Genomic DNA, 14,845 nt, shown 5'->3' with positions numbered 1-14,845 from the left:
CTTCTATGGGGTAATTTCTCAGCAAACACACTGGTATATATGGAACAGACACCAATATGAAGATAGAAGTAGATGACCAAGGGCAGGGAAAAAGTAGTTGGGGATGTTTCCAAAAGCCTGTTTCTTGAGGTACTACAGATTACCTTTTACAGATCTCGTGACTTATCATCACACTTGATCCTGTCCCAAGTCCAGCATTGAGCTCATACTAGGGAGCAGCAATGCTTGTAGATGGTTATCTGGATAGTAGCCTACACCATCTATTCAAAATAATTCTATATGCTAAAAGATAGTATTTACTACTTCACACTTACAAAAGAAATACCCCAAGGGCACTGGCCCAAATGCCTCAGGGAAACAGTTTTTATATGCAGCTACCTTTAAAGGTCCCCATAACTTCAGATCCAGCTCATCAGCAATAATCAGCTGCTGTTTCCTTTTCAAATTATGTACTGCTGTTAACATAGCATACTGTTACAAAGGTCACGACGGGTGCTCAACCCCAGTTCAAGGCAACATGCATTATGTATGCCAAGTGTTATGTAACAGCTGAAACTAACCCTCAAAATAAATTCCTTTGGGATTTATGTATGTGTGAAAATGTGTGTATGTGAGAGAGAGAGAGAGAGAGAAAGAAAAGAAAGGAAAGGAAAGGAAGGAAGGAAGGAAGGAAGGAAGGAAGGAAGGAAGGAAGGAAGGAAGGGAAAAGAAAAGAAAAGAAAAGAAAAGAAAAGAAAAGAAAAGAGGAAAATCTGCCCTCACTGCAGGCTCCTCACTACACACCAGGCCAAGGCAAAGAATCATTAGAATCCCTCTCCATTTCCTTTCTATTGAGGCTCTACACACACTGCCTCTTCAGTACACTGTGGAGAAAGAAAGCCAACATCAGACTTCGGTAGAGGTGCCCAGGACTTCATCTACTTACTGATTTCTAGTTCCAGGTCTTCTGCTGATTACAAAGTCCTCTTTAGGCCCAAATCCACTGTTACGCTACCACAGGATAAGCAGGGTTAGGCATTCTGTATTCTGGTTCCACTGTTTATCTGACTTCAAAGTTTGGGAGAATTTTTTCTTGAACATGTCTCGTCTTTCTTCTAAAGTGAACCCAGGGCTTCATACAAGCTAGACAAACATTCTACCACTGAACTGCACCTCTAGCCCATTGAACATTTTCACTTTTTCACATAGAGACAGCTGAACTGGGGGAGATCACAGAATAAAAAGCCATTCAGGTGATTAAAATTAATTTTGTACTTCTGGATTAATGTTTAAGCCTGTACACAATTCATTGTACTGTTAAGTAAATGTCTAGCATCGGTTTACTGGCTAAACTATAGCTTTTCTATTTTCACCTAATTATACTTAGATTTACATCAGCTGAATTTAAATACAGAAACGAATTTTGACTCTGGCATGTAGAGGAAAAAGTTCATAGTGTTATCAACCAATGCCAAAAGGCACTGCTGCATAAAGGAGATAGCCTGCCAAGGATTACACCGTTCTCCTCTTCAAGCTACAAACAGTCGTATCTTCTCATTTCTCAATTAAGGGAATATTAGGGATCATGAGAATTCACAGAAAACCAAAAGTGTTCAACCTTCAGCAAAAAACATATAAGTTTGGGAAGATAATGTGCCATGCAACCGTGAGGACCTGAATTCCCAGAAGGCAGCACTGATATAATCCCAGCACGAGGGATGTGGAGACTGGTGGCCTTGCTAGCCAACCAACCCTGTCCAATGGGAACCCCAGGTCCCAGTGAATGGCCCTGTCTCAAATAAAAAAGGTGAATGGCTCCTGAGGAACACGACACCATCACCTTTAGAGCAACACCTACCTATACACACACATAAAAAAGAATAAGCCATGAGATGTAAATCATTTGGGTAATTAGGCTTTTCTCTATCGAGTCACCAAAACAACCTACCAAAACCAACCGAGGAAACAAAGCACGAAACCTAACTTTTAAACATGAGTGTCCTTAACACATATTTCATCTTAGTGGCTTTTTAGCTTTGTGGAGAAAACAAACTTGATTGTAATTGCATTCCAGTTAAATGACCACTTGCTCTTTTAGGATTTTCGCTGCCTATAACATTTACAAGGTTTTAAAATGTTGTTTCTTCTCTTGGTGTGGTTTCTGCACAAAGAACATTAAAAGGTTCGGTCTAGAGTAAGAATTCACCCAAGGCTTCTAATTCACATGTAAAAAGCAAGGCAGCAAATTTTAAATCATTGAGTATTGACTTTTTATTATTAGTCACTGTTCATAATTTGTTTCAACCAAAAGACAATACACACAGCAGAATTCGAATGCATCCCATGTAAATGTTTACATCCATTTTATTCCTCACTCGCCTTCAAGACTTATCATATCATTTTAAATTTTTTTACATCTCAAAAATATGTCTGCAATAATTAGAACTTCATTAGCTGTCCCACTTGGAAACAGCCTTTTAATAATTTTACAGTAAAGAAGATGTGATGGGGCTTAATGAAAATGTAACTTACAACATAGTGAAAGAAAAAGGACTTTACAGGAACACAGTGGGAGTTCACAAAGGAAAGAGTTTTCAGAAGCCCTTTCCTATGAGGTCCCCGAATAAAAATAAAAACAAAACACACAAAGCGCAAATGCAGGTTCTTAGGGGGTAAAAGTCTCCAATGATCCATCTTGAAGCCAGTATCAAGAAGCAACTGCTCAAACTGCTTCAAGCCACTTCAGCATTTTCTTCTGTTCAAGAGTTCCAGGTTCTGGGAATGGAACCTTGTCCATGAGACCCACTCACTGCTATTGCTTGAAAAAGGTTTCCATTTTCATTTGCATGAACAGCCCCACCCTCCCGAGCCCAAGCTGGTCAGAAGTATTTTAAACTTCAGAACTTCCTGTGCCATCTTCAGTGATCTTCCCCCATACCCACACTGACAAATACATCAGTTTACACAGCCCTCCCAACCACAAAGTTTGTGAATATGCATTTTTTGTTGTTGTTGTTTTCTCTCAGTTTAGGACACTGTTGTTAAAATACATTCAATAGGAAAAAAAATACACATTCAAACTCCTTCTTCCCCTAGTTCTCATGGCCTAAATATATTCCAATGTAGAGGATAATGAAGTTGAACTACAAAAGCAGTATTCCCTAACTTCCAACTTTTTCAAAAAGAACGTAGAAATGGAAAGCATGTTGTTATGGAAGAAACTAACAGTGCTGACAGTTTTAAAAGTCTATTTTCATATATGAGGGAGACAAACAAAGGTTAAAAGCCTTTGTTTTTAAGGAATATCTGCACTGTTACACTGAGGAATGTTGCTTTAAATGAAAAAAGACCTCGAAGTTAACAGATGATATAGACACAGCAGAAAACTTCCGTGACTCCCTAAACCATCAAGATAACAGCACCAAAGCATTATGGGAGAAGCGTCTACAGTTTTCTGAGATTACTTAGAGGAATTCTCCCTTAGGATGACCCTGGGGTGGGAAAGGATGACATAAGACTACTCCTCAAAGAAGGCAATGATGATGAGGTACAAGTGTGTATGAAATTGTCAGTAAGTGGGGCTCACTGCTTATTACCCTGGGCTTATTCAGAAGTCACAGAAATCACTTTCTTCACAATGGCTCTGAGGTTGTCAAATCCATCCAAATCTGTTTCCTCTTGAAGGGTTACATGTGGGAAAGGAATGACTGAAATGTGCAAGCATTCACAGAGATGAAGAGATCTCTCCTTTAAGCTGCAAGCCCAAGTGAGAAGGTAACTAACGCTGATCCTAGACGCTAAGAAGGCACGCTGAAGCTTTCAAAGATCCGATCACTTGGAGCAGTCTTGCCAACCATCAGTATCCTAGGCAGTTATCTGGCTGCTAGTCCGTCAGTGTGGTGCTCAGGCCGTCTGTCTCCCAAATGAATTCATATCTACACAGCACCCTTTGTGTTAAGGCCATGATATTTTTATTCCTTCTTGATGAAGCCATGGATGATTATAAATGCTACCTCAAAACTCATCACCCAGGCAGATGCTCTGTCAGCAGTGGAGGTATTCCAGCTCCACCGGCTAGCTCTTGGTCTTGAGCAGATTTCTTCAGATTCAACTCAATTCAACAACAACAACAAAAAGCAACTAAAAACCTGAGCTGGTTAGCTACAATGTAAGGGAGAAAATAAAGCCTCCACACAAAAAGGAATGTTAAGACAAATTCTATTCAAGAAATCCACCAATACAGCATTAATCCTATCATTTTTCACAGCATTAAATATCCAACCAATGAAATCCATCTGCAGGAAACTCTAAAGGCTTTCACTGCATAGGCAGAGCAGCTGTCTAAAGTTTGCACACGTCCACACTTGCTTTGCTGAACACAGGAGAAATATCCTGTTTGGAACTCAACTGTGCATTTACCCAGTTGAGTGAGTTATGGTAAATCTTGCTCTTAAAAGACTATTAAGACCAGAAACTTTCCCTTTTGGAGCCTTTATTTCAACTCCAGCTTGTCATGTTAGGAATAGTCTAGCATCTGATACAGAGCTAGGTTTGACAAGACACTGAAGATTTAAGTAAAGGCTTGGTGAAATGGAGCAGGGAGAAAAGGAGATTGTATCAAGGTTTAAAACTGAAGCCAAAGTATTTTACTGCACAATACAGTAACAGTTGCAAAGGCTTTAAAAGCAAAGGGGGGCCCCACTTTTTCTTTCTCCTGCAGTATATTAGACATGGTGCCTGAATATCTGAACGTACACAGTACATTCAACGTGTACCACAGATAGTTACCTTTACCTCGTTCCAGCAAGTCAACATAAAGGCTTGGTAACATCAGGGTCTTTTCTAAGAAGCACTCGGCACTCTGTTTAAAAACCTCCAATCTTTAATGCAGATGTCCATGAGATTGGTTTCTTTCAAGAGACCAATTTCTCATACTCAGGAAAGGATATTCCTACCCTATGCTGACCATAAGGCTTACTCTCATATAGGGGGCAAGGAAGCTACAAGGCTTCATTTCAACACCATAAAGTACAATGTAGGAAAGATTTTAACCGTGTGGTCTTTATTTCAGTGCCAGTGTTACAGATACAACACAAATGTTCCAGTTAGAAGAAGGAATTCAAACGGAATGCCAAGGGCCAAGCCAGGCTCAAGAAATTAAAAGGGAGGTTTGGAGCAATGGATAAGCTGACTCCAGTGTGCTCCAGACTGAGTCTGGTACTGCTCTTCCTATGGGTCATGGTGTTCTATGAGAGTCTGCTCCTTAAGACTAAACTCCTCTTTAGACCCATTTGTCACTGCTCAAACAAGCAAGTGACAGGCTTGGGAGAAACATTGGTGGGAATAAGGTCATTAATAACTATTCATGTATCTTTTAGAAAGTGTCCACTTTGCACTTTGAGGGGAACTGATTTTGAAAATCATGGAGAACTCATGACTACAGCTAAAGAACGGAGAGAAAAGGGAGCTGGAAGAGCCTTGGAAGTTTCTATTACAAATAGAGCACCATATCCTTCATGCCAAATTTCAACAAAAGCTCTTTGAACTGCATCTGTCCAGTGTTTACAAACAACCTCTCAAGGTCTAACCAGTTTTTTTTATATAACATACATACATACATGTGTGTCTGTGTGTTTACAGCAATGCGCAGAAAAGGCTGCCAGGAGCCTAATGCCTCATTCAAACATTGGGAGAACCAGCAGAAAAGGACAGGGCTCCCTTATGTCCATTGTTATAATTCCATTTCAAATGCCTGATGTAAAAAGCGCCTTTCGATGGTAACCAGCTAGTGAGGAATAAACACCCCACCTTGCCCAGTCCACAGAGACACAACAGTAGAAAGAAGGGGCCACTCTTTGCTGCAGAGACAGAGTGAGTGTTTTCTTGCCATGAATTCTAGTCCTCTCCTCCAGACCAGCTGCTGATTGCTTTAGTGGTCCAGAGAATGTTGACTCTGGCTGCAATTGTAGGAGGGGTGAAGTGCGGAAAAGGGAGAAAAGGAGGGAGAGTGCAAAGTAGCCTCCAGAAGCAGCCAGCCTCAACAGCAGAGGAGAGGACATGAGTCTTTACTGATGCTTCAAGGTCAGCAGTAACTTGAGGAAAACCCTCCTCAACAGTTCTCTCAGCTCCTTGTGCCCATGGTACAGTTGGGGGGACTTGCCAGCAATCACAACCTCCTTCCCAGAATTCCTTTGATTGAGTGGGATAAGAATGAGAATGGTGCTGCACCCTCATTGCCAGGACTGAGGGGGAAAATTGTTCACTTCTGCCAGATCTTGCATTGCTGAGCCCTTGTGATTATACGTGAGCTTGATCCGCATTCGCAGCTGTTGCTAAAAGGGAAAGAGAACCATCAATTAATCCACCGAAATAAAATCTCCCGATCTCTCCAGTCTATAAACAGACTATTTCTTGGAAACAGAGTTCCACTACAATGACCAGGCTAGCCCCAAACCCTTGGGCTCTAAGTGATCCTCTGATTTCAACCTCCCAGGAATTGAGGACTACAGGCACACACCACCATGCCTGGCTCCACAAATATATTTAATCCTAAAGGTAAATAAGGTACGTCAAAGCAAAGCTGCCTCAAGTGGCACAGAAAAACAGTCAATGCCAAAATACCTATCATTCTAAATTGGAGCCTTGGAGTCATCATCAAGGCCATAAAGAAGAGAACATGCATGTCTAGAGTAACAGGCTTAACACTGGGAATGAGTTGAGAGGGTAGCAAAAAGTTTTAACTTTTAATCCAAGACTCTATAAAATGAGGGAACATGCTGCCACATGATTTACATTTGGGTCACCTGCTGCCTGGTTTACAAAGGCTGTGGTAAACACCAACATCAATGTTTCTACTCCCAAAGCATAAAGGAAAAAAAAAAAAAAATGGGTGCACAGGTAACAGGAGTAGTCTTACGTGTATTTTATTTTATATGGCAAATGTCAAATATTAATACATTAAGACATTTTGTTCCATGTATCAGCTGATGAAAATAATATGTGCTTGTTTGTACTAATGACATGATCAAAACAGAAAAGGCAAAGTAATGACCATAGAGTTTTCAAGGGGAAAAAAAAAAAACTTTTCAAAAACTCTCTGAAAATTAGACAGTTAATTATTACGTAAAATTTCTTTAAAAGATATAGTGAAACTATTGCTAAATTGGTATCTAATGCTATCTTTTATTTAACTGCTTCACTTAAAATGCTTCCAGTTTTCAAACCACACTTAGTAATTACAGCAGAAAAAAAATGGATTTTGATTTGACAAATGATTTTTACCTCTGATTTAAACTTTTGTTAAATCCTCAAAACTATACCTTTAATCCTCACAATAGAGAATTTTTAGTTGCATTTTAATGTCACTAATCCATTTGATGTCCCTGGGCTTGGTTTATCTCTACAAAAGAACAAGGAAGTTAGACCAGGCATTTTCCTAGATCTCTTCTCTAACTATGAGTCAGAAAATAACAATCAAATAGAACAGAGAAATAAAAGCAAAGGTTTATTGCAGAAAATGAGTTTAACCTTATAAAGAGATCTGTTTCAAATGTGCTACTCACCTTCTGTGGGTTCAAAACTTTGATGACTTGTGTGATGGTGCCTGTATTAAATGCTGGGACAACGCTGCTGCTGGGAGACAGAAGCTGCAGCTGGAATGTCTACAGAGGGACAAAGGGCACTCTTCAGAAAAAGCAACAGTCTTAGGTCAAAGAAGTCAGCAAGTACGAAGTCAAACACCCAGCAGATAGGTCATGTCATGGGTTTCTCCAAGTTTTGCCCAGTGCTTGTTTTTCAGACACCCACCCATAGTACAGAGGCAGAAAGTCACTCAATGAATTTGTTAGGTCTCCGGTTGTGAAAACTTAAGAGATGCCACTTTCAAATTTCTAGCAGAAGAGAGTTCTAGACTATCACTTTTCAAAAGGTAACCAATTCTTGTTCTGAAAACTCTGCTTAGTAGTAACTGATCAACTATGCAAGTAAAGGCTAGATGCCTGTGGCCTCAAAAAAGCCAAAAAGGACCTGAAAGAAATGTTTTCCAAGTATAATACACCAACATACTAGTCACTAACTACAGTTGTCAGTTCAGATAGCTAGGCCTCAGGGACTTGTACTTTTGTTTTCTAAAGCCTGAAGAATGTGGAACATGCCAAGGTATGCCATACCTGCCCTACAAGAGAAGTAAAGAAAAGGCTTGAAAAAGGCAGCCATTAAAATATAAGTGGAACATTCAGCATTGCTTCACCAGGACACAAGGCCCTAAAAAAAGGTACATGCAGAACCAGCCCAAACAGCAAAAGACCAAGATAAGCCAAATATCATAATTTGTTCAATGTGAATAGGGTTTTCTCTGTTTACAGAGATGAAACAAGAAAGTGCTTTAAGCAAGATAGGTAAGCCATACTCTAAAAACCCTTTCCTGAGAAACAGGGGAGCTTTTTCATAAGCTCAAATATTAGAAAAGGAAAAAGTCAAACTCAAAGCACAGGCTTATCATCTTGGGTCTCACTTATAATTCTACGGCCAAAAAGAATTATATAAGGCAAAAATGGAGTTACTAATAAATTTCATTACATTTAAGATACTATCAACTATGATCCAAATAGTTATTTTATATAGCACCAAGAAAGAAAGAAGCTGCCCATTAAACTATGACAAGCTAGCAAGCTTACTTTTTTATGGCATGGGGAGGCAGTAATCAATCTTGGAACCTTGCACATATTAGGCAAATGCTCCACCAGAGCTACATCCTCAGCTTTAAGATAACAAGCTCAAATTGCACTTCAATTTCAGAGACATTTTAACACAATCTATGAAATATGGCATTTTGATACTCAAGATACATAAACAAAATGCAACACCCAGTTTAAAACCCAAAAAAAGACCACTCAAAGGTGATGCTGCCAAGCCAAATAATGTAATTACTTTAAAACCCTAAGTTGTAACAACTGACATTTCCTGACCACTGAACACAAGAAAAGTGCTTCCAGTTGGATCCAACATGAGAACTTCATTCATTCTTCAAAGTGACACTAAGAAGAAACTACCATTATCACCACTCTTTGCAAATATAGAAATAGAAACAGGAATTAACCAATTCATATAAAACAACTAGTACTAAGATCAAAACAGAACAGCTCTAGGATTTATTAATGATATAACTATATCACAGAACTTTAAAAACACATAAACCCCATATACGGGCTATAAAAATTATGAGTAAAGATTTAAAAAATAGCAGTAACAACAATAAAGCATTTTCAGTTTCCAAATGTATATTGTATACTGTATATGTCAAAAAAGGTTCATTCCCTTATGTATGTATTGTCTACAGCCCGAATCACTGTCTTTCAGAGAAAATTTTTGTACTCTGCTCATTCTAAACATCATTAAGCTTTTCTCAGCATTCAAAAACAAATGTAAATATTCCTAAAATTACTCATTAATTAATTAGTTATTTTTAAATACCTTAATTAACAAAACAGTCATTATATCAATAGTAACCAGAGGTTGATGGGGAAGAAATGCATCTCTCACTCAGGTATCAAGACACGAAATGTTCTGAGGCTGGGGAAATAGCTTGCCACCAATCCGGATGACTACAGTTCACTCCCCAGAACCCACATGGTAGAACATTTTCTTCCAACCTCTACACACGATGACACGTTTACCCACTCTCACACATGAATGCATGTACAGACACATACAACATCAGTAAAAGTAACTTTAAAAGTTTAAAATATCTATAGTTTTTAAATTTTTTAAAACTCTAATCTAGTGACTAGCTACCAAATAGTCTCTTATCTTAATTAACATTTAATTCTAAGTTAACTTTTGTGTTTTCGGATATTTAGTACTATATTACTAAACCTAGGTCAATACTCAAGAATTAACTTAACACATGGCAAATTCAGTTCTCTCTAATCCTAGTTTTTGGTTTACTTAAAAAAAAAAAAAAGATTTATTTACCTATTATGTATACAATGTTCTGCCTACATATGTGCCTGCAGGCCAGATGAAGGCACCAGATCTCATTACTGTTGTAAGCCACCGTGTGGTTGCTAGAAATTGAACTCAGAATCTTTGGAAGAACACACAGTGCTCTTAACCACTGAGCCATCTCTCCAGCCCTTTGCGAGGGAGGAAGGAAGGGAGGGACGGAGGAAGGGAGGGAGGGAGGGAGGGAAAAAGAGAGAGAGAGAAAGAAAGAAAGAAAGAGAGAGAGAGAAAGAAAGAAAGAAAGAGAGAGAGAAAGAGAAAAAGAAAAGAAAGAGAGAGAAAGAAAGAAAGAAAGAAAGAGAAAGAGAGAAAGAAAGAAAGAGAGAGAAAGAAAGAGAAAGAGAGAGAAAGAAAGAAAAAAGAAAGAAAAAAGAGAGAGAAAGAAAGAGAGAGAAAGAAAGAGAAAGAAAGAAAAAGAGAGAAAGAGAAAGAAAGAAAGAAAGAAAGAGAGAAAAAGAGAAAGAGAGAGAAAGAAAAGAGAGAAAGAGAGAAAGAGAGAGAGAAAAAGAGAGAGAAAGAAAGAGAAAGAAAGAAAAAGAGAGAAAGAGAAAGAAAGAAAGAGAGAGAAAAAGAGAGAAAAAAGAGAAAGAGAAAGAAAAAGAGAAAGAAAAGAGAGAAAGAGAGAAAGAGAGAGAGAAGAGAGTGAAAGAGAGAGAAAGAAAGAAAGAAAGAAAGAAAGAAAGAAAGAGAAAAAGAGAAAGAGAAAGAAAGAGAGAAAGAAAGAAAGAAAGAGAAAGAAAAAGAGAGAAAGAGAGAGAGAAAGAAAGAGAGAAAGAAAAGAAAGAAAGAGAGAAAGAAAGAAAGAGAAAGAGAAAGAGAGAAAGAAAAAGAAAGAAAGAGAAAGAGAGAGAAAAAAGAGCGAGAAAGAAAGAGAGAGAGAAAGAAAGAAAGAAAGAGAGAAAGAGAAAAAGAGAGAGAAAGAGAAAAAGAGAAAGAGAAAGAGAAAGAGAAAGAAAGAGAGAGAGAAAGAGAGAAAGAAAGAGAGAGAAAAAGAGAAAGAAAGAAAGAGGAAAAAAAGAAAAGAAAAGAAGTCTTATTATGTACGTAGCACTGGTTAGCCTAAAATTCACTACTTAAACAAAGCTGGCACTGAATTTATGGCAATCTTCCTATCTGTTCCTTCCAAATGCTATGCCACCACACACACAAATAAACACAGACACACACATGGAGCTATGATCTAGCTCCAGGGGATCAAATACCCTTTTCTGACCTCGATGGACAGATAGACAACAGACAGAGACAAAGAGCATACATTTACAGAGACTGACCCAAATATATTTAAAAAATTAAAGAGTACAACAAAATAAAAGTATTGACTAAAATGACATGCTTCAATGAACCACAATGTTTTATAACACTGCTGACATAAGTTAAATCGAAATTTTACTCTCTAAACATTAAATATATTCTTCACCAACTGCACGAAACAAAGTTAGCTAATTTTTAATCAAAAGAAAAGGCAGAGAAGACACTGTGATACCTTTGGTACTGCAGCCTGGAAAACAAAGTCCGTCATGTCTAGCTCAGTGCTGTTAGAGGCCTGTATCGTTATCACTGTTACGCTGGGATTGGTGTTTGACCGTTCAAAGGTGAATTCTATCTTCAAGCCATTCTTACTGTACGCTGTGATGGAGGGGATGCCTTCGGAAATACAGGAAGAGCAGTCATCCTGGAGTCAGCTAACAATAGCAGAACTACTCCCCCTTTGCTCAATAACCACCACTCAGCGCTCAAGTGAGGATGGTCACTGTACCTGGAGCAATGTCATTGAAGAGAGTCTGTGAGGAAAGCCCATCCAACAAGAAGGGGGGCTGGGAGATCTGTGGCACTGAGGCAGGGGTAGGAGCAGCAGCTGGAGCACCTAAAACAAATTTCAACAGAAAGTCAATCTCGGGGAAATACTGTGGTTAATACAAACTCAGTTAAAGAAGGGATTTCTAAACAACATATAAAAAGCACAGGCCAAACAGGAAGAACCAAAAGTTCAAATTTCTGTTCATCAGAACTTACCATTAACAGACCATATGCCAGGGGAAAAGTCTACTATATAACAACAAAGGGGTAAGTATCTAAGTTACAAATATCTCAATAAAAAAGATGACCTCACTCTCCTGGGAGTGGTGGCACACACCTTTAATCCCAGAACTCAGGGAGGCAGAGGCCAGGCTGTACTACAATGTGAGTCCAGGACAGCAAGGGCTACAGAGAGAAAACCTGTCTCAAAAAACAAACAAAAAAAAGGTGATCTGAATAAAAAGTGGTATGACATATTATGAACAAGCAATTTAAAGAAATGAACCTGTACAGCAAGGTATCCTTTGTTTTTCTTTTTTCTAAAAAGGGAGTTTTAAAGGTGACTCAATCCATCATACAAGGCTGTAGCTGCTTGATTGGTTGGCTTTGTTTCGTTAATATAAAGTCTTATCATGTAGCCCAGGATGGTCTTGAACTCATGATCTAAATATTGGGAGTACAGATATGAACTGCAATACTCAGCTAATACTGTGTTGTTGTTGTTGTTTTAATAAAATACTAGACGGCAATCCTATCACTCAAAAAGCCAAAGCAGGAAGAGTCTAGTTCAAGCTTAGCTTGGGCTACATAGTAAATACCCAAAAAAGAAATAAAAGTAAAAATTTAAATTAAGTTAAAAGTTAAAGACCTTGAACTAATGGTGCTTTTCAGTTACCAGTATAGTTCTGACATCTGAGGGTCTGAAGGTGTTTTTTGCTCTACTCCCTGGCCCCTCCCTCTCCACAGATGCAGGCTGGCCTCAAACTATATAACCAAGAATAACCCTGAATTTCTGATTCTTCTGTCTTTACCTCTTGAATGCTGGGATAATAGGTATGCACTTCCACAACTCGCTTATTCAGTGCTAGGGATAAAACCCAAAGCTTCATGAATTCTAGACAGTCATTCTACCCACTAACTGTATCTCCAACCCTGAAACAGACTATTTGTAAATGACTCTAAGGGCATAAACAAGCTGCATTTTTATAGTGTTAAGATTTAACTTGTGCACAAGGTTGGTGCACACCTTTAATCCCAGCACTTGGAAGGCAGAAGCAAGCACGTCTCTGTGACTTTGAGGCCACCCTGGCCTTATCATACAAGTTCCAGGAAAGTTAGGAAGTCAAGGCTCAACAGTGAGTCTCCCTGTCTCTCCCTCCGTCTCCCCCCCACCTCACACACACACACACACAAACGAAACAAAACGCAACAAGATATATAGGAGAGCCCCGGGAGCCTGCTATGTTTAGGGAAGTCATTTAGATGGTGGGAGGAAGAAGAGCTGTTCCATATTCTGACCCTCTGGCTGTTGTCTACTCAGGGCAAACAGGCTGCCACTTCCTTTGTACTTTTAAAGACACCAACTTTTCAGCAGCATTTTACACAATTTCACCTCAATGATGCTCTTGAGACACAACACTTACAAATGGATATTGCGTATGAATAAAGACAAGAAAGACTATGCTAACTGTGGGTGCCTTTCTCCTTATGTTGCTCTAATAAAAGAAGGAAGGGAGAATGATATGTAGTAAGCTAACATATCACCACAAATGTCCACAGCTGGTGAAAGCTAACCATGAACAGAAAGACACCTGGAGACTGCTTTGAGGCACCAACTAAAAACAGAAGTGGCTGGAGATACATTCTTTCCAAGTATAAAAACGCAAGTTCTTCCTATCTTAAAATACTATGAACAACCCATCCTTCCAAAATTAAATTTGTCTTTCAGAAATCCCTCTGGATTGTCTTCAGAGCATTACATGGCAGCTTACACCTCAGATGTTACAGAATCTAGCCTCTCTTCTCAGACTCTTCTAGCTGACTTCCTCTGGAAAATGCATCCAGGATCACTTCCCCCACAACGTCTATTGCTATCTAAGCTCCAGTCTGACCTTACCCGTTAGGGTGATGTCTCCCAGCAAGTCAAGAAGTTCTCCACCAGCAGATGCTGGTTTGCTCGTAGGTGCAGTTGGAATAACAGGTGTTATGTCGTTTCCTCCCAACAAATCCAGTAAATCATTGGCCTAAATAATAACAACAACAATAACACCTTCATTTATTCATAAGTTATTCATCTAAAATATATTTAATACAAACTTTTTTTCAATATTTACATTAAGGAAGGCAAATAACAAGTAATCAAAAAACACTAAAGGATATCATGTAAGAAGTAAGCTACAGAAACTAAAGTATCACCAGGAGTCCCAGACAAGCAAGTAAAGGCTACCTGGCTGGTGGGCTGTGGCCCAGAGGGTGGTGGTTTAGTCTCTAGTGGAGCTGGTTCTGTCTCTCCATTTGTCTGCACAATCTCAGATGGGCCATTTGTGGTCACTTTTTCCATGACAGGCATTCTTTCAAGTAGGGCAGACCTAGAAGAATCTGAAGTTGTTACATTCTAGGCAGTTAACCTAGACTCCCCACATAAAACAATCACTATTGAGATCAATGTTGAAGCTCTATAGGGAGAAGCAGCTCCCCTCCCCACCCAACACACACACTAAATAAAATAGAAGATGAATTATAAGAATACATATACGACCTAAATTCTCAACTGGATTAAGAACAGGCAAGAAACCTTGAATAAACAAAATGTCCATCTAAATCCCCAAACATACTACTTAATAGTTGAGACTAGGATCAACAGGTATTAGCAGCCTTCAATCATGAATTAGATATCACGTAACAGAAAGAAGAAAAAAACAAAATACCGAAATGTTAGAAGTACTGGGATTTGAATAAAGCTATTTCTCTTAAAAAATTTATATAACTGCTTTTTTAGCCAAATAAAATGCAAAATGATGCAAACTTTATAGATGAGGTGGGAGGAGGTAGAATAAAAAACACGATA

At 38.8% G+C, this 14,845-nt stretch overlaps 1 protein-coding gene across 2 annotated transcripts in view; it reads right to left on the bottom strand.

The window, feature by feature from the left end:
* Positions 1–2,225: 2,225 nt before the first annotated feature.
* Ap1g1 (adaptor related protein complex 1 subunit gamma 1) overlaps positions 2,226–14,845 on the bottom strand; it is an 87,183-nt gene continuing 74,563 nt past the window's right edge. For both annotated transcript variants that reach the window (XM_055620963.1, XM_055620964.1), the window contains exons 18-23: positions 14,225–14,366; positions 13,895–14,021; positions 11,738–11,845; positions 11,465–11,625; positions 7,542–7,640; positions 2,226–6,311 (exon numbers count right to left, since the gene is read on the bottom strand). In XM_055620963.1, the coding sequence (XP_055476938.1) occupies positions 6,210–6,311; positions 7,542–7,640; positions 11,465–11,625; positions 11,738–11,845; positions 13,895–14,021; positions 14,225–14,366 (739 nt within the window). In that variant the 3' untranslated portion in view covers positions 2,226–6,209. The remainder of the gene's footprint in view (positions 6,312–7,541; positions 7,641–11,464; positions 11,626–11,737; positions 11,846–13,894; positions 14,022–14,224; positions 14,367–14,845) is intronic.

The sequence above is a fragment of the Psammomys obesus genome, unplaced genomic scaffold (genome assembly GCF_907164565.1).
Source record: "Psammomys obesus unplaced genomic scaffold, mPsaObe1.curated_primary_1811, whole genome shotgun sequence".
NCBI classification, from domain to species: domain Eukaryota; kingdom Metazoa; phylum Chordata; class Mammalia; order Rodentia; family Muridae; genus Psammomys; species Psammomys obesus.
This window is presented reverse-complemented; position numbering and strand designations above follow the sequence as displayed.